The sequence below is a fragment of the Stegostoma tigrinum genome, chromosome 7, assembly GCF_030684315.1.
Source record: "Stegostoma tigrinum isolate sSteTig4 chromosome 7, sSteTig4.hap1, whole genome shotgun sequence".
Classification (NCBI taxonomy): domain Eukaryota; kingdom Metazoa; phylum Chordata; class Chondrichthyes; order Orectolobiformes; family Stegostomatidae; genus Stegostoma; species Stegostoma tigrinum.
Genome location: NC_081360.1, coordinates 17,408,265 through 17,428,851, shown reverse-complemented (window position 1 = coordinate 17,428,851; position 20,587 = coordinate 17,408,265). Strand labels below are relative to the sequence as shown.

The 20,587-nt window shown below is 39.8% G+C and overlaps 1 protein-coding gene across 14 annotated transcripts in view; it reads left to right on the top strand.

The window, feature by feature from the left end:
• The window catches only part of LOC125454484 (double-stranded RNA-specific editase 1-like), a 295,752-nt gene that overhangs the window by 256,631 nt on the left and 18,534 nt on the right, over positions 1–20,587 (top strand). For all 14 annotated transcript variants that reach the window (XM_048535315.2, XM_048535311.2, XM_048535321.2 and 11 more), the window contains 2 exons: positions 2,924–3,092; positions 7,672–7,853. In XM_048535315.2, coding sequence (XP_048391272.1) covers positions 2,924–3,092; positions 7,672–7,853 — 351 coding nt within the window. The remainder of the gene's footprint in view (positions 1–2,923; positions 3,093–7,671; positions 7,854–20,587) is intronic.

The following is a 20,587-nucleotide window of genomic DNA, read 5'->3' as shown; positions in this document are numbered from 1 at the left end:
CTGGGTGCTGTGGTTTCCTCCCACAGTCCAAACATGTGCAGCCTAGGTGGATCGGTCATGCTAAATTGCCCCAAGTGTTCAGGGGTGTGTGGGTTATAGGGGGACGGGGTCTGGGTGGGATGCTTCAAGAGGCGATGTGGACTAGTTAGGCCAAAGGGCCTGTTTCCACACTGTAGGAAATCTAATCTAATCTAATCCAATCTAAACATGGAATTTTTGAATGGAACAAGTTAATGCAGGAAATGCATGTAGTTGTAAAATTTTTAATGTATTATAAATACGTTGTGAAAAATTTTGTAAAATTGGGACAAAATCCATATTACAGATGGGAAGAATAGTGATAGGAAATGAGAAAATAAAGAAACATAAAGCAATTCAGTTTTATTTCTGCCTTCATGCATTATATACAGACTGTCATAACCTCCTTGCTCATGTATTCAATGCCTTGATTAATGAAGGAAAGGATGCCACCCCATGTACCTGCTTTCAAGGATCTGTGGGCGTGTACACCAAGATCCTCTGATCTTCTGTACTTCCCAGGATCCTACCATTAGCAGTGTACTCCCTCCCTCTTTTAGTCCTCCAAAACACAACACTTTGCACTTTTCAGAATTAAATTCCATTTGCCACTGCTCACTCTATCCGACCAGTCTGTCTATCATCCAGTAGTCTGAGGATTTCTTGTTTGCTATTTACCACACCACCAGATTTTCTGCCATCTGTGAACTTAGTAATCAAATTTCCTATGTTTATGTTTAGATGATTGCAGTTTGTTGTGTACAGTAATGGACCCAGCACAAAACAGTGTGGTATACTGGAGGACACTGGCTTCTATTCAGAAAATCACCTTTTAATCATTACTCTCTGCTTCTTCCACTAAATCAAATTTGGATTTATTTGCCAAATTTCTTCATGCCCCTTAACCAGTACACCATGCGAGACCTTGTCAGAAGCCTTACGAGAGTTCATGTAGACTACATCAGCTGTATGATCCTCAGCTACACACCTAGTCACCTCCTCAAAACATTCAGTGAAATTTATTAGACATGTTTCCCCCCATACAAAGCCATGCTAACATTCCTTGATTAATTCTTGCCTTTCCAAATGGAGATTAATTGTGTCCCTTAGAATTTTGTGTGCTAGTTTCCCTGTTATTGATGCTAGACTCACTCGACTGCAATTTCCAGATTTAGCCCTACTGTCTTCTTGAATAATGGTAATTAGCTTAGCTGTCTTCTAGTCCTCTGACACCCATCCTGTGGTCACAGAGAATTTGAAAATTAACGTCAGAGCCCCTGCAGCCTCCTCACATTCTTGCAATAAATGCCATCCAGCCTTGCCAGGCTCCCTTGTCCCTTAACCTGACTATTGTCACTCTACCTTCTAGACTGAATAAAAACCAAAAGAGCTGCGGATGCTGTCAATCAGAAACAAAAAAAAAAGTTGCTGGAAAAGCTCCGCAGATCTGGCAGCATCTGTGAAGAGAAATCAAAGTTAACGTTTCGCACCCAATGATCTCTTCCCAGAACCCATTTCTGCAAAAGGGTAACCAGACCTTGTCATTTCCCTTCACGGATGCTGCCAGACCTGCTGAGCTTTTCCAGCAGCTTCTATTTTTGTTTCTGCCTTCTAGACTGACTGGGTTCTTATTTAATACTGTTTTATTCCCTCACCAACTGCACTTGCCCTCCTGCCAGGATGTTAGTTATTTTGGTTCAGGTCCAACCCAACCGACTTATACAGGTCCACAGGAACTGACCCAGTAATCCAGCAATGTAATGCCTTGTTTCTTGTTTCACCTCTTCATCCATGCATTTACCTGTTCTTTCCACGCATTCGCACAGCATGTGGCACCATGAGTAATCCTGGGATTACAGTTTTGAGGCTCTGCTTTTAATCTGCCACCTACCTCTCTAAATTCTTGTACTTAATTTCTCCTTCTGTCGATGTCATTAGTCCTGATTTGAACTATGATATCTGACAGCCTGCCCTCTCCAAAATGCTGTGCGTCCATTCAGTGGCACCCTTGACTCTGGCTTGGGCAGCAGTCATCCTGAATTCAACATGTGCATCTGCAGAAAGCTTTTCTGTACTGCTCAGTATTGAACCACCTCCTGCTCTTGCTCCCCTTCTCGTTCTACTTCCGCTTTGTGCAGCTGGAGTCTGATCTCACTCCCCAGAGGATCCATCACACCCATTACTTTCCAGCACAAAAATGCTGTTCTTGAGCGAGATGCAGTTTGGAGTTTTCCTGACTATCTGCCATCCTCCTTCTGGCTGTTGCACATTACTTCTCTGACTGCATGTTTCTTAAGCTGTGGGATGCTAAGCACAACTAAAAACGTTCCGTGCAACTAATTCTCACCCTCAGGGATACATTGCAGTGCCTCCAGTTGATGCTGAAGTTTCAAATCCCAGTCCTGAAGCTGCTAAGACCAGTGTCATTTCCTGCAGATGTCATTATCCAGACTGCTAGCAGGGTTCGAAGATTTCCCACGAACTGCAGATCATGCAATACTCTGGCCTGGAATCAGTCAGGTTTTTTTTGTGACTATGGGAATTTGAATATTATGGAGGAAAGGTGGGAAAATGGTATTGCTGTAGAATATCACCTTTGATACTGAAGATTCAAGGTGCTGTATGGCTTATTCCTAATTCTATAATCTTCTCTAACTATAACATCTACCAAACACATCTGATGCTCTTACTATTTGTACCTAGTTAAAATTAGCAGTGCATTTGTATCGTCTCAATTAATCAAACAAACTGTTCAATATACTCGACACAAATTGTGATAAATATATGTTTAAAACTTGCGTTGTGAATTTTTTTATTATGACTGTTCTTTTCTCACACTGGTCTACTTTTACTCAAATTTAACACATGTTGCAGGCAGTTATTATTCCTTTTTCTGAAATTTTAGATCAGGGAGACAAGCACCCAAATCGGAAGGCACGAGGTCAACTAAGGACAAAAATAGAATCTGGCGAAGGAACGATTCCAGTTAGATCCAACAGCACTATTCAGACCTGGGATGGAGTGTTGCAAGGCGAACGATTGCTCACAATGTCATGTAGTGATAAAATAGCCAGGTCAGTAACAGAATCATAAAATTATTACAATCCATAAGGAGGCCATTTTACTCAACACATTTGCACTGGCTGTCTGAATGAAATATTTCCCTCAGTACCATTTTCCTGCCTTTTTCGCATAACCTTGCACATCGTCCTTTTTATCAAATGGCAGTCTAAATCGCTTTTGAATGCTTCAGTTGACCCTGCCTGCACTCCATCTTATGTTTGTGTGTTGGAATTCTCCTGTTTAGACCTAGTTAGTAATTGCTTCAAGCATCACTTAGTTAGATACACTTGAACAAATGCCTTTTCTAATTTTCCTTCCAATTCTGGAGCAGATGAGTTAGCCTCACTTCACTCGTAAAGTAAAATGTTTCTCAGCCTTGTGTATTTTTGTCAGCAACATCATAAGGGTTTGAGAATGTTCATCCTTAAATAGGCAAAAAATAACTGTAGGGTCCATTTGGCTCATCGAGTCTGCACGAGACCTCTAAAGAGCATTCCACCCAGATATTGCTCCATAACCCCGTTTACCATGGATAATCCATCTAGCCTGCACGTCCCTGGACACTATGGAGCAATTTAGCATGGCCAGTCTACCCAAACTGCACATCCTTGGACTGTGGAAGGAAACTGGAACACCTGGAGGAAACCCCACAGACAAGGGGAGAATGCGCAAACTCCACATAGACAGTCACCTGAGGTTGGAAGCGAACCCAGGTCCCTGGCACTGAGGCAGCAGTGCACGCTGCTGAGCCGCTGTGCCACTCCATATAGTTGATAGAGAACTTTTATGAAACCAACAAACTGAAGAATTGAGAGATAGTAGGAATTGCTGATGCTGGAGTCTGAGATAACAAGGTGTGGAGCTGGATGAATACAGTAGGCCAGGCAGCATCAGAGGAGCAGGAAGGCTGACGTTTCGGGTCTGGACCCTTTTTCAGAAATGGGGGAGGGGATGGGGGCTCTGAAGTCAAGAGAGAGTGGCGGAGGCGATGATAGAAGGTAGATACAGAAGCAGATCGGTGGGAGAGAAGACGGACAGGTCAAGGAGGCGGGGATGAAGCCAGTACAGATGAGTGTAGGTAGGGAGTTGGATGGGGGTTGGTCAGTGAGGAGGGAGGGGCAGGTAGGTGGGAGAAAAGACAGACAAGCCAAGGAGGCAGGGACAAGATGGGCTCGTCTTAGGATGAGGTCAGTGGTGGGGAGATTTTGAAGCTTGTAGAGTCCACATTGAGACCATTGAGCTCCAGGATTCCCAGGCGGAATGTAAGGTGCTATTCCTCCAGCCTTCAGCTAGCATCGTTGTGGCAATGTAGGAGGCCCAGGATGGACGTGTCATCCAAGGAGTGGGAGGGGGGAGTTGATGTGGTTCGTGTCTGGGAGGTGTTGACGTTTGTCACGAGCTGGGAGTAGGTGCTCCACAAAGCGGTTTCCAAGCCTCCGCTCAGTTTCCTGATGTAGAGGAACAGTGGATACAATATACCACATTAGCAGTATAAAAGGATTATATTTCTAAACATTGTATTAAACAAAAGTCAGAAACAGATAGGCTCATGTAAGGACCTTCATTCAAACACACAAATGAACTTGACCGTCTCTGGTTTCCACTCAGTATCCTTACCCCTGTTTGGAAAGTTGAAATGCACCAGCAAGCCAGATTTATCAAATAACTAAATTCTTGATTGTTTCAGAATGAATTTTCTTTAAGAGTACTGTTGTTTTTAAAACCTCTCATAAACTGTATTTTGCATTCAGCTACAAACTTTGTTTGTGAGTTCATCAAGGTTTAGCTATCTCTTTCTGAATTACTCTCCCATTTTTAATTTTAAGAAATTGTGAATTTTAATTTGCACTGGTATATTTTATTTTCTGTCATGGTATAAAGAAATTGAACATAGGTTGCCATGAAAATTGTACTGAGGGCAGCAGAATTAAATCAGTATAATGCTTATTTCCCTCAGAGGAAAAATATTAATTATTTTCTCTGTTCAATTATGAAACTAAAAATGGACATTGTTGCTTATTTTTAAAGAAAGCTTCTTTACCTTTTATGAAACAAAACAATAGCAGTTTATTCATACTGCTGACTTTTTCTTATTATGGCTGCAGTTGCAGTGCAGTTATGTACTTTAGATGCATCAAGAAATTATTTGATAAACAGTCAACTTAAAACCAAATGGATTGAAAGACAGGCCTACGCAACTGCCCTATGCCTTTGGGCTATGTTGTGTAGATTGCAATTTATTTTCTCCCTGTTATCATGACAGGAGGACGCTCCTCTGTGCATCTGTCTGTGCAAGTCTTTGTTTAGTTAATGATTTATGGCCAAGTTTTCCCATTGCACGCGGGAACAAGAGCTACTGTACTCATCATTGAATCGTGGTGCAAAGTATAGACTTAATGCTTTGTTTCATTGGGTATAGATTGGGGTTTTCATGGTTCTGTTGAAATTTCTTCACAGGTATTTGATTTCAGATTTCGTATGGGGATCGCAGTAGTTAAACAGATGAATTCTTCCATTAGAGGCAGTGTTGATAAATTGTAGAAATGTTATAAAATATAATTTAAACTGTTTTTGCTGAAATTCACAATCTGAGTTCCCAAAGGATAATGATGTAGTATATACTTTCACAATGTTGACAAGAATACATTCCATTTTCCTTTGATCAAAAGGTTGGGATTCTGCCATTGCTGATGTAAAACAGTTAGCTCAGTTTGCTTGTTGACTGGCCCATAGTTACAAACAATCTCAACATCACTTGTTCATTTCTTTTTCTGGCTGAAATAGATTTGGAACTTGCCTTGTTGCTCTGCCCCTGACAGTGGAACGTAATGACAATACAACATTAACAAAAATTGCCGACAAAACAGCTGCAGGGTAAAGCATCTGCAGCGTCAAGGATCTGAAGCAGAGTGCATATGCCTAGCTTCACTACTTAGTACCTTAATATTTAACTCTGAAATTAAGTTGTCTCTTTTAGGAGTAAAATCAAATAAAATGTTCTAGAAAAGTAGAATTCTTCCCAGAAGGCTGTGGAAGCTGTATCAGTTCAATTTTCAAGACTAAATTTTATACATTTTAGTTTGGTGATGTTATTGGGGATATGAAATGAAAGCAGGGAAATGGAGGTGAAGCACAGATCAACTGTGATCTACCTGAATGTTGAAACAGATTTGAGAAGCTAAATGCCCCACTTGTTCTCCTCTCCCCTTCAAAATGACAGGTGAACCTTGGAAAACCCAAAAATTTTAAAAAAAACTTGTAATCATATATTAAAAATAAATGAAAGTGTATTAAGTAGAAATTAACTTGAAATGGGCAAAAGTAATCACAGTTTAAAAAATTGAAAAATTATCCAATAATTTTAGTATGGAACAGTTTATAAAGCAAAATAAATCCTTATTTAATGATATTTTATGGCTTGTGACACCCTGTGCCAGCTGTGAAATAGCCTGTTTGTTATGATAAATTCTTAAGAGGAATTCTTTGTGATTGTATTATACTATTTTGTTATGGATCTGATCTTCCTAACAGTATTTTAATTGAATTTTATTGCCACGTTTCTACTGCAGTTAATTATTTTCAGTGTAAAAAGTCTTAAGTCGCAGAAGGCTGGCAGACTGTTTGAGTTTTAATAGCCTTGACCAGCCAAGAAACTAATGCATCTTTTTGGAACAGCTAAATAATCATAGAAAACAACCATGAAAATATGGACTGGAGCCATTTTATTCTCCCATATGGAGATGTGGATTTAAATTCAAAAAGTAAGAAGTAGAATTAAAAATCCGGTGGTTAGTAAATGTATCAGTTACTGATTGGTAAAGGGGACCAAATTCTCTGATTAGGTTTCCACTTCCCATTCATGTCATTGGTATTTCTGTGGGTCAAGCAATTTCTGCTATTGTGGAATTTTGGGCAGGTGAAAAGTGTCTAGTTGAATTTCTTCAGGACATATCACTTTCAAGAAACAATACAAATCTCTTGGTGAATTTTATTTTTAATTGCACAATAATTTTACAGCAATCTGGAGATCTGAATTGAATCATGTTCTTAATAAACTCATATCTATGAATTGTAACATTTAAAATTGTGTCGTCAGATATGATCAGTATCTGCTGGCTTATAATAGCTGAAACTGAGTTGTTGATGATGCAGCTAAATTGTTGTTTGCCATGTCACTATGCCTTTTAAAAATGTCTGGTCATTTTGTTTCTGAAAATAGAAGACTTCTGTTTTGCAGTAATGAACTGCAATTTAATAATCTAATTTGAATTTGCAAATGTCTCAGCATCGTGATGCAGACCTAGGACCTGCTTCAAAGTGTGATTGAAAGCTAGACATATAATGCAGGAAAGATATAAGGAAAACATTTAGAGCCGAAAATGTTTGAGTGATGTTGGCAGTAGGTCACTGTATGATAGTCTTCATTTGTGGCATTTGTTAATGATTTCAGGAGTGTTGTATCACACAGGTGTATCGTACTGCAGTTTAGATTGAGAAAGCTATTTCATTGTTGTATATTTTCATGGCTTATCTTGATGACAATCCCCTGAATATCACGTTATAGCAAAATAATGGTCTTTGTACTTTCAGGTGGAATGTACTTGGGGTTCAGGGAGCTCTATTGAGCCATTTTATAGAGCCTGTCTATTTTGCCAGCATCATCCTGGGCAGTTTGTACCATGCTGATCACTTGTCTCGAGCAGTCTACCAGAGGATCAGTGAAATTGAAGATCTCCCAAGCATATATACACTCAACAGGCCTTTACTTAGTGGTAAGTTCTCTATGTCGCATACCTTGACGTCAAATCAGAACACTGTACTGATGTTCATACATGTGTTGAAAAGGGGCTGATTTTTGACCACCAGATTCATAATATAATGAGAGCTGATTAATTGTCTGTATAGAATTCCTATCCTGCAATGCAACCTGATGTGAAATTGCATAGAATATGTTGTAAACCTCCATTAGTTAATGCTGTATTTAATTCAGCCTTCCAGTAAACAATGCTTTCTTTTGTATTCACATAGAGAGCAGTGTGGACACCATTTTATTTGTGACCCTTTTAGTTACTAAAAAGTGGGTGAGGAATAGCTATGGCAATATTAACACATGGTGACCTGTTTTCTTCTCCTCACCAACAGCAGCAAGAAATATTCTCCCCTTGTCAAATCAAGGGATGTGTTAGTGGCGCTGCAACACTGTAACCTCTGCCCGTGCAGGTATAGTGGAAGATTTGCCATTCAGCAATTCATTCAGCTGTGAGATCAAAGCAACAACTATTTAAACAGCAATTATGGTAGTGCTACTGGTAAGATAAGGAGACGACAGTACACTCAGATGAAGTGAACAAATGGAAAATTAATTTACAAGTTCAGTTTCTGGTTGCAGACTGAAGATGGTGATTTTTAAATAATTAGAGCACAAATGTTTGTTTGGAAATAATTGGGAACACCAATGACGGAAATTAGCACCTCTCTCACATATTATGTCTCTCACATTTTATGGGAGATGTCACATTAAAGCACTGTGAAGAATAAATGAATGGATATTCTGAATATGTGATGCAGTTCACTTCAATGCACTGGAATACCAAAATGCATGACTGATATTTTTTACCATAGTCACCTTCACAAAAGCAAGGTCAAAAAACCTTGTTAATAGCTAAACACTGCAAAAGCAGCTGCAACTTTAATGTCTAGTGCACTTGCATTGAATTATTAATATAGGGGCTTTTACCTAGTACAAAGAAAACATAATTGTCATCTTTTACAGTGAATTTAATATTTTAACGTATGTGTAAGCCACTGGAGCATTTTAGAAAGTGTAACTGTTTGATATTCCTGAACAGAGCAGATTGTTTGTGCTGGGACTACATTCTAAAAGCTTAACCATGACTTGTTCTACTATATGGAATACCAAATATGTGAGAGAACCTCCTGTTCACGCCTCCTATTTTTAATGTATTTAACATTACATTCTCAATCTCTTTCTCAATTGCATTATAATCATGCCTGCATTTTTAAAAAAATATTTTCTAGGGCACATAAGTGGTCTGTGTAAAAGGATGTTTTTTCAATCATACACAGCCAAGGCTGTTTTACCATTTGTTATATCAGTCGTAAAGATATGTATAGAACTGAGCTGTTGTATTTCCACATGGCCATGTGCTAACTTTGATTCTCTTCTATTTCTTGGTCTATTACTTGTCATTCTGTCAGTCTGTCTTGGTCCTGAATCCACCCAAAATATGTGCAAACATTTCCTCTTACTAAAAAGTATATTGATTTTACTGTTCTTGCCTTTAATGTTAAACACTGACATGGTAAAATTTAGACCGATACAAATGACAAGTGGAAAAAGAAAACTTGCCTTGGAAATTAAGATGGATTTGCTTTGAAATAATAGTTAGTTTCCTTTAAGCTGGAATGTGTATCATGTTGCAGCTGAAGCCAAAATTTCTTTTTGCACTGTAAGCACTGAGGTATTTCAGCTGTTAAGAAAGGTGATAATCAACCAGTTGTTAAATTACACAAGACAAAATTAAAAGTGGAAGCAGTTTATACTCTGGCTAATCTCCTATGACTTGTGATGTAAAATAATGCATCCGGTATTTCAGCGCTAACAGCCTGTGGTTAATGAATTTCAAATCCCCACCTGTCAGAATTCTGCTAAAGTGACTCAGTTGCTATAGGACAATAATTCATGCCAAAGCTTCCTATCAAAGGTGGAGAAAGGAATATTTTTGCTTGAGAAAAGTCTAGATTTAGTGATTAAAATAATTATATTTGTTATCAGGGGATCATTTATTAATATTGCCAGTAATCCTCTCACCTGAGGAGCAGAGCTTGACAGCAAACCTGTATGGAAGAAATGCAGATTTGATAAGTATAATTCTATTCTATCATTTTACATTTCTGAAAAATACAGGGTTTTTAGAAAGGGGTGAGGTGGAGCAGCTTTTGATAGTTCTCAAGTAGTTCCTCATGCTATCTCTTGCCTACTTTGCTTCTTCCTTGATAAATGTTAAAACTCTTCACTACAAACTGGGTTAATTAACTGTGTCCAGGAACAAATTGACTGGTTGAATTGCATGCTTTGTCCATTGGATCACTGCCACTCCATGTGTCAACCTCCATTTGCCTTTGTCTCTAGAGTAACTTGACTAATCATTCACTCTTCACCAATAATTCACAGAATAGGAAGGATGCATGTGTTCACAGTAAACATCTCTGACCTTGCTTGTTTGTAGTTTATATTTCACTTCACATGGAGCAAAGCAATAACTGATTTTATTTAATTCTGTTTGTTGACCTTGTACTGTAGTGAGAACACAGTTGGTCCCTAGAATAGGAGCTGTTGATAATGTATAATTTTGGTTTTGCAGAGTATTTGGCCAGTTTTGTACAAACTGAATTAATTTCCTGTTTGACCAATTTTTCTAATAACCTATTCAGAGACATTATTACATATCTCTGGAGCAGGTGGTACTTGAACCTGGATTTCCCACAACAGGGGTAGGGCGCACCACTGCTCCACAAAAGCCCTGAATTTCCTATCTGATAAGTGGCAGTGGAATTGATAGCAGGTGTTGAAGTTTCCCAGATGTGATTTCCAGCATCCCTGCCTTTCCCACATGAGTTCAGGACCTATTACATGGGATACTTACACCATCAATTCATTTATAGCCCAGTGTTGAGACAGTTGATCCCAGTGGTCAGAAAGATTTGTCAGTAAATATGGCCTTCCTATTTATAAAATAAACATGCTTAGACTGAGAGCTTAAATAATTGTTTTGAGTTATTAGTAACAACAGGCTAGAATAAAACTTCTTTGTCCACCTCTTTAATCACAATAGTTATGAAATGTTTAATGTCATTTTTATAGTTGATAAAGTATATATAGAATCGCAAGCCATTTGATGAAATACTGTAAATCTTGCAAAACAACAAAGTTGAAACACATTAGATTAAAAGGACAATGGCCACATGGTTAAGAAATTGGTATCAGACATTTGAGGTTTATGCTTGTTGTTCAGACTGTTTTTAAAATGTGTCCCATGAGTAGTCAGGATTAGGACATTGCATTGATGTACCATTCGGACTCTTGCTGCCCTTCTGTAGTGCAGATCACAGGTTTGGAAGGTGCTGCCACACATGTTTTCACAAGTAGGTGAGCACGTCCTGGTGATAATATATTCTGAGCCATTGCACTGCAGTACTGGAGGGCCTGGATGTTTAAGCCAACGTGTGAGATGGTGATCGTCTTTGAATTGTCAACTCATAGCCTCACTTCTCACTTTATGATGGAGAGAAGTTCAGCAAGGAAACTGGTAAAGAAGTTTGGCCTAAGGCCCTAACCTATGCAACCCCTGCAACTATATTCTTGGTCGAGATGATAAATCTTCACCGTCCCCAGCCCCTGTCCTCATTGACGGTTATGACTCTAGCAATCGGAAAGCTTTCCTCTGATTCCCATTGACTTCAATTTAAGTAGAGTTTCTTTATGCTTCATTCACTTGAGAGCTGCCTTGATGTTACCTTGATGTTACCTTAACGACAATGCAACGTATGTTTGCATAACACCTTATTGTAATGAAATGTCCCAAGGTCCTTCACAAAACCATTATAAAACACAGAATAGTACTAGTCACATAAGGAGATGTTAAAAGCTTGGTTCAAGAGAAACATTTTCATCCTCTAGGTGTTCTTTAAAATGAGATAAAAAGACATTCGGGGGAGATTTTCCAGAGCTTGGAGTCCTTGACTACTGAGTACAGCCACCAATGGTAAAATCCACAAGAAGCCAGAATTTGGAGGAGTGTAATTTTCAGGAGTATTGTTAATTGGTGAAGGTTAAGAGATGAGCAGAGCAAATCACAATGGAATGATTTGAAGTTCAGAATTGATACCTCAAATTATAGACATTCTTGACCAGGATGAGGAATGGGGCTTACTGCAGGAGACACAAACGACAATATTTTGGATGATCACACACACACCACACACACAAACACACACACACACACACACACACACACACACACACACACCATGAGAGATGACCCTGGAGTGCTTTGGAATAATCAAGTATAGATCTAACCATGAATGGATGAGGGTTTCAGCAGCAAATGTACTGAGTCAGAGGATATTTGGACAACATTTGGAGACAGACAAATAGATAATCTTAGTGTTGCATGAATGTTAAGTCAGAACCTTATCATTGGTGTGAGCAGGTATCCAGTTTTGAAACAGTCCCTCCATAACAAGTCATTTTTCTTTCCATCAGTTGTATTGGATACTCTGCATTTTGTTAACAATCTGGTGACGCTTTATGTATGAATGGCTTCCAATAATTTGAAGATGAAACCAGTCAAAGATTCAAGCAGAGCATTTCTATTCTTTATGGAAGTTTTAGTTTTCCTCTGACTAAGCTGTTCCAGTACAGCTGCAACAATAACACCTACCTGACAATGTGTAAAATTGCCCCAGTATGTCCTATACACATGAAGCAGGACAAATTCAAGCTAGTTATCTACCACACCATCAATCTACTCGAAATCATCAGTTAAGTAATGAAAGGGGTCAACACTCGCTGATTAATGACCTGTTCATTGAACTCAATTTGGGTTCCGCCAGTGTCATTCAGCTCCTAACATCATTGAAGCTTTGTATCAGAGGTCAACGAAGGTGCTGAACTCCAGTCATGAGGTCAAGACATTTGAGTGAGTGACGGCATCAAGGAGTCCTAGCAAAACTGGAATCATTGGGAACTGGAAGGGAATCTCTTCATGCAAGCCTAGATGGCTGTGATTGTTGGAGGTTTGTCACTTCAGCTCCGGAATATCACTGCAGACGTTCATGAGGGTCATGTCCTACGTCCAAACATCTTCAGCTGCTTCATCAATGGCCCTCCCTCGATTGTAAGTTTAGAAGTGGGGATGTTTGCTTAAAGTTACACAATGTCTGATATCTACAAGACACATCTCAAGGAGTGTGATGGAATGTTTCCCTCTTGCCTTGATGAGCAGCACTCAAGAAACCCGTTACCATCCAGGACAAAGCAGCCTGCTTGACTGGCATCACATCGGTAAGCACTCGCTGTCTTCAGAACTGATGCTCAGAAGCAGTGGTGTGTACAATCTACAAGACAAACTGAATTTTTTTTTCCAAGGCTCCTTAGACAGCACCTTCCAAATTCAGGTCAATGGCATATGCAGATACATGGGGGCTCCACCATCTCTCAGTTCCCCTCCAAGCCATTCACCGTCCTGACTTAGATAAATATTGCTGAACTTCGGTGTTGATGTGTCAAAATCCTGGAGCTTCTTTCTTAATTGCATTTTGGTGGTACCTACAACAAATGGGCTAGGGGAGGCAATGGCCTAGTAGTATTATCACTGTACTGTTAATCAAGAGACCCAGTTAGTGTTCTGGGTACCTGGGTTTGAATCCCACCATGGTATATGGTGGAATTTGAATTTAATAAATATCTGGAATTAAGACTTTAATGATGACTGTAAAGTCATTGCTGATGTCAGAAAAAACCCATCTGGTTCACTAATGTGGCATAACTGACTAGGTGTGAATGGCCAACCTTTACATCAGGTTGATGCAAATGCACTGTTTTTCAGTAGGATGTATTGACTCATTTTATATACTAGGTTGGTTTATCTGCCATGATCTACAGTATGCAAATCACAGCATGATGAGATAACTGTTACATAAGTAGCTGCACCTTTTTCCTGTAGCCTTCACCCTATGTCATCCCTCGCGCAATTGTTCACCACTGCGTGGCTCTGTGACAGTCCTAGATCTCAGACAGATGGGTAGCAGACAGCATCCAATGCCCCCTCCCCAGTGGGGCTGCCAAGCATCGAGGAGCCAATGGGCTCCAGATTCTAGGGAAGATCACTGCTGCCCAGTTATATTTCTGATCAGGTCTTTGCTTAAAAGAGGAGATGTGATGCCTCCCAACCTGTGGCCAATACTTCTGTTGCCTCCATTAAATACTGCTCATTGTATGCAAAGTTGGCTGCCATATATCGTGAAGGATATCAAGAGAGAATGCAGATGAGATTTAACAAAATTGTATGAGGGTAAGGGACCTTAGTTATATGAAAATATTAAAGATGGAGTTGTTGGCCGTGGAGAGCATGGTCAGTGTAATTGAGGCATTCAGAGGGCTTTGATTGTAAAACTCATGACAAACTGTTTTCACTTGGACAATAGTTAATAGACAGAAAACAGACATTTAAGATCATTGGAAAAGGAACAAGGGAACTATTTTTATTTTGTTGCATTTATATTTGTCTGGAATGCAAGGATAGTGAAAATTTCAGTAATGACTTTCAAAGGGAAATTAACACATAGGAAGAATTTGCAAGGGTTAAAAGTCAGGAATTAGGACAAATTGAACAACATATTTATTTCTGATTTTAAAAAATTGAAAGAACTGTGAATGCTGTAAATCAGGAACAAAAACAAAGTTGCTGGAAAAGCCCAGCAGATCTGGCAGTATCGGTGAAGGAAAAAACAGAGTTAATGTTTCGGGTCTGGTGACCCTTCTTCAGAACTGCTTGGGAACATGTCAGTTTATATGCAGAAAAAATGGGAGGGAATAGGGTTGGGAATGAATGATAGGATAAAGCCTGAAGAGAGAGAAGAGTAGTTGCTCAGACAAAGAGTTGACAGTGATCAGGCTGGGAGGGTGAATAGTTGTTAATGGGGACTCTTGGTGACTAATAATGGTGTGTAATGGCAGGCTATATGGTAACAAGGCCTGATGTGTGGGGTAGGGGGCTGGACATGGGAGCGTTTAGGCCCTAAAATTATTGAACTCGATATTGAGTCCAGACGGCTACAGGGTCCCCAAGCGGAAAGTGAGGTGCTGTTCTAGCGAAGCTCAATGTAAGCTAGTAGAGCACTGCAGCAAGTCAGACACAGACATGTTTGTCAGGGAACAGGGTAGGAAGTTACAGTGGTAGGCAATGGGTACTTCAGGGTCTTTTTGGCATGCATAACTTAAAAGTTATGCAAAGCAGTCACCTAGCCTGCGCTTTGTTTGCCCAATGTAGAGGAGACCACATAGCCTACTGCATTCGCTGCTTGCAAGATTCTGGGAAGCGCAGTTGAAGTGTTGCTTCACCTGGAAGGCATGTTTGGGCCCTTGGACACTGGGGAGGGAGGAGGTAAATGGGCAGGTGATGCACCTTTGCTGGTTACAGGGGAAAGTGCCGTAGGGCTGTGGGGAGGTGCTTGGACTGATGGAACTGTGGACCAGGGTGGCAGACAAGGAAGGGGAGGGGAATATGTGTCTGGTTGTGGTAGCATGCTGAAGGTGGCAGAAATGGCACCTGATGATCTTCTGGATGAGGATGCTGGTGGGATGATAGGTAAGGACAAGGGAAACCCTATTGCTATCGAGGGAGGGAAGAGAAGGGGTGAGGGTGGGAGACGGGTCAGACCCGGTTGAGGGCCCTATTGATCACAGAGCTAGGGAATCCTCGGTTGAGGAAGAAGGTGGACATTTTGGACTTTCCCTTGTTGAAGTTGGCCTCATCTGAACATACACAATGGAGACGGAGGAACTGAGAGAAATGGATGGAGTTTTTACAGGAAGTGATGCTCTGTTCCTGCACGCCTTTAAATTGAAGATAATGAAATGTGAGGCTGGATGAACACAGCAGGCCCAGCAGCATCTCAGGAACACAAAAGCTGACATTTCGGGCCTAGATCCTTCATCAGAAAAAGGTGAAAATGAGATGTTGGGGACCCGGGAATTGGAAGTTCTTTGGAGGAGCTGGAGGGCGTGGGTGGTGTCACGGACATAGGTAGGGAGTTCTTGGACTAAGGGGGAGAAAATGGAGTCCAAATAGGTGGAGATGAGTTCGGTGAGGCAGAGACAGTGGGTCGACCAGGGCAGGTGGGTTTGTGGATTTTGGGAAGGAGATTGAAGCGGGTGGTGCGGGGTTGGGGAACAATGAGCTTGGAGTTAGTGGGTAGGAGGTCACCGGAGGTGATGAGGTTGTGGATGGTTTGGGAGATGATGGTTTGGTGCTTGGGTGTGGGGTCATGATCCAGGGAGCGGTAGGAGGAGGTGTCGGAGAGTTGGCATCTGGCCTCAGCGCTGTAGATGGCAGAAATTCAGTTGTGTTTGTGACTACAAAACTTATAACCTGTTGAAATTGAGGAACGTGTTGATCTTAACACTGAATTTTTGCAAGAAGGTTGTAACATTTGATGAACTTATTTTTCTGTGAAGATTTCCGATACATGCTCTCAAAGTGTTGAGGCATATTGAAAAGAGCTGATATTGGCTCTGAAATAACTAATCTATCACTAACATTTAAGCCCTTCCCAGGTGCAAACTTTTGTGAAAAGCTCAAAGTCTTTAGTCTGTTCTGCCTGGCTGACTATGACCCTTGTGCAGTAATGACCTGCAGACCTCCATGCATCCCAAAATGAGAGTGATTTAATGTGCACTGGAGCTGCTGACAAATTGTAAAATATTACAATCTAACACAATAGAACCAGGCATTGCAAGCAGGTCAAATATCACATCAATAAACTGTCTGATTTGTAATCTCTTGAACATTGGCAAGAATTTCAAACTCAAAACTGGTAAAGTAACCTGTTATGTTGAACTAAATGATGAAGCTTAAAGGTATTGAATTAAGTCAACTATGCCCAGGTTGTGAGCTCTGCCAGTTAAGCTCTTACAGCCATTGCTGGAATTGCTATCAAATGAACCTTCTTATTATCATTAACACTTCCACTTGGATTTAGGATCTGAGAAACATGAGAGTTTACCAGAAATTGTGCAGCTTAAATGAGGATTTACTTGAGTGCATGTTTCTTGTTAATGCACAAAGAACAGAATGCTATATTTTTTGATGGCCTGCTTTTTCTGTGTTTCTTACTTGTTTATTGTGCTGAAATATAGATCTCAAATATTGTATTAATTTTACAATAATCCACAAGGGTCACAGCCTAAAACGCATGCTGATATACTTCGAGATTTGGCCTTTTATTGGAATTTGGTTTAGTGGGGTTGAATTACCTGTGGGAGAGAATTTACTGAGATGATGTAGAAGAGGTTTGTCCATGTTTAATGTAGATCAAATTTTCGGAAGATCATTTTTGAAGTGACTGTGTTTTGATTTTGAATGTTTTCTAACTTTTTGTGAATATCCAGTTATGTATTACAAAGTTCTATTTTCAAAGATTTGTTTATAATTAGACTTTAACTTTGCAGTGAAATTGTTTCAACTACACAGCAAAACCAAAGTTTTAATTTAAATATGGAGTTGGTATTCAATTTAGGCATGGTAAGTGTTTGTGTGAAGAGCTAAATCTTTCTGGAGTTTAACAGCATCAACAATTGCCTGGTAATATCTCATGTCTCTTACATGCTTTTTAACTCTTCCTGAGGTGTCAGTGTTTTTAGAATGTAGATTTGTTATGGAAAATTTGTGTGTTCATGGCAGTCAACTAAGTGGAAAAATCAGTGTTTGAGCCAGTTGGTGTAAACAACTTCCACCTTGATGTAATTGATACACCAGTTGCCAGTGTCAGTGACAGGTAGGTAGTGAGGACAAAAGCAGTTAGGTACATGGCTCCTGATGCAGCCCTAGCCTGGCAACTTTGTCTTTCAGATCAGAGATTAAAGCAGTCCATCAATTGGCTTGGTGTTTAGCAATTGTTATTGTCAGTTAAAATTTGACAGCGAGAGCCACAGTTGAGAACTTTACAGGACCATATCTACCCATTTGTGTACCACAATACTGTCCTTCCACCTCCCAATTCCTGTTGGGTCTGGTCTGCTGTGAGGCAGCACAGGACCAAAGAAATTACAGTCGTAGAGTAATACAACACAGAAACATACCTTTTCGGCCTAGCTCATCCATGCTGACCAGGTTTCCTAAACTTAACTAGTCCTATTTGCCTGTGTTTGACCTATATTCCTCGAAACCTTTCCTATCCATGTACTGGTCCAAATGTCTTTTAAATGTTGTCATTGTTTTTGCCTCTACTGTTCCCTCTGACAGCTTGTTCCATATGTGCACCACCGTCTGAAAACATTGTCCCCTCAGGTCCTTTTTAAATCTTTGCCCTTAAACTTGTGCCGTCTAGTTTTTGATTCCCTACCCTGGGGAGAATACCCTGCCTATTCACTTCATCTATGCATCTCATGATTTTATAAACCTGTATAAGTTACTGCTCAGCCTCCTACCCTCCAGGGAAAAATCCCAGCCTATCTGCTCTCTCCTTATCACTCAAACCATCCAGCATCAGTAATGTCCTTGGAAGTATTTTTTGCACCCGTTCTAGTTTAATACCGTCCTTCCTAGAGCAAGATGATCAGAATTGTATGCAGCACTCCAAATGTGGTTGTACCAATATCTTGTACAGCTGTAGCATGACATCCCAACTCCTGTACTCACTGCTCTGAAAGATGAAAGCAAGTGAGCCAAATGCCTCCTTCACCACGTTCAGGAACTGTATACCTGCACTGTTGAGTTTCCACGTTCAACAATACTTCGCAGAGCCCTACTATTAACTGTGTAAATCTTGCCCTGGTTTGTCTTATCAGACTGCAACACGTTGCATTTATCTAAATTAAATTCCATCTGCCATTCCTCAGTCCACTAGCCCAGTTGATTAAGACCCCATTGTAGACTTAGATAACTTTCTTTTATAGAGGACTTATGAACTTTGACTGAAAGATATGATTCTGCAGAGTCAGAAAGACTGAATAGTTGTATCCAGAGGAAATCACTGTCAGGTTTATTGTGCTAAGTCCCACCCATTATTTTCGATTGCGCTTTGTATTTTGTTTGTATAACTGGTTATCTAGACCACATCAGATTGAGTCGCATATAGACTAGAATCACAGGCAAGTCAAAACTAATTGTCAGAGGCAAGTTTCTTTGTGGGTAGAATGTCATTAACCAGTTAGGGTATTGCTAGTGTATTTGGGAACAACACCCTTAAATAGAGGATATCACCAACAATCCATTACGTTTCTCTTGGGATACATTTGCAGAATTAAACAGGGGGAGATAGTTGTAGTATTCTGAATCAAACTGAAAAATAAATAAATCTTCAGGGCAATACACTGACCAGTGGGAGTCAAGCTAAATGGTTTTAAATATGACCAAGCCTGGCTATGAACTTGTCAAGCATTAATGCCTATCAAAGATCACTTGCTAATCAAGCAGCACTGTCCTTACATATATGAAAACATTGGGTTTTCACTGGAATTTGTGATCTTGTGAAATATCCCAATGAGTGCATCAACAAAGTGTATTATTTTCATCAGTACTAAAATAAACATCTTGTACATGACACAGTTGATTCTTAATGCTTTCATACAAAGATTTAAAATACAAGTTCTGAACTTTAGGAGAAGACATTAAAAGGGCTGGAAGTGTACTTCCTACAACTGTCTCAACTGGCTTAGGATAGGTTTGACAGTATTTTACCATTTGGATCTTGTTTATGCTTGCGTGAAAGACCTTTGGAGATTTTCTGTAAATGAATCCAAGATAATGCTGCACTTTGTTTATGAGCTCTAAATACCTTCAAAACCTGCTGTAATACACTTCGGTGTAATGTACCTCAAATTATATTATGCATTATTTTGGGGTAGTAATGTGTTTTATGTAAATCTAGCAAGTTGGTTTTATGACTTTTAAATAGAAATACAATCCAACCTGATTTTAAAGTTAGTCCTGAATGCAAACCTAAAGCTGATAAAGTACACAAGCTTACTTTGTAAAACCTATTTATCACTTCATGCAGCTTAGTACAACAAATCTGAATGCCAGTACTTTTTAAAAGAAAAGCTATTAAATCGCAGCTGCACACTGTTCACACTCCCTCACATTGCATACACTCCCCAGGCCCCAGCTATACTAACTCAAGCCAATTCAAGTGCTTAATCAAACCCCCAACCCTTGCACCTCCACCACCCATGGTCCTTAAACCTTCCATGATAACCTATGCCCCAATCTCCCTTGTGTGGCCCTTTAAGATCACTGTGCAAAATCATCCCAAAGCTATTCTCCTTACCCATCACTCTTTCATCTTTGTGTATCACTCTCCACCATGGGTAGAGGTAAGGACCCATGATGAGATAAAATTAAATGGTCAGTTGAATAATTGGCTGCTTTTAAAAACAAAATTGAATGCATATAAGTATGTTACTTCTACAGACAACAAAGTAGACTGATAAAATAAAACACAAATTAATTTTGGAGTAAGTGCGAAGTAATCCATTTGAGAGGAAAGCAAAGGAACTGAAGTAACAATCAAATGAAATATACAATATATTAAAACTGCATCGATAAACTTAACATGAACAGGATACCAGAGGAAGGGATATGTTAGTCAGAAATTTTCGTACCAAGAGTGGCACATTTTTGAAATGCTATTCCTGTTACGAAAGTAGGAACTAAAACCTAAACTCATCCCGAAGGAGGTTACAGCATGTACATGTTTAAAA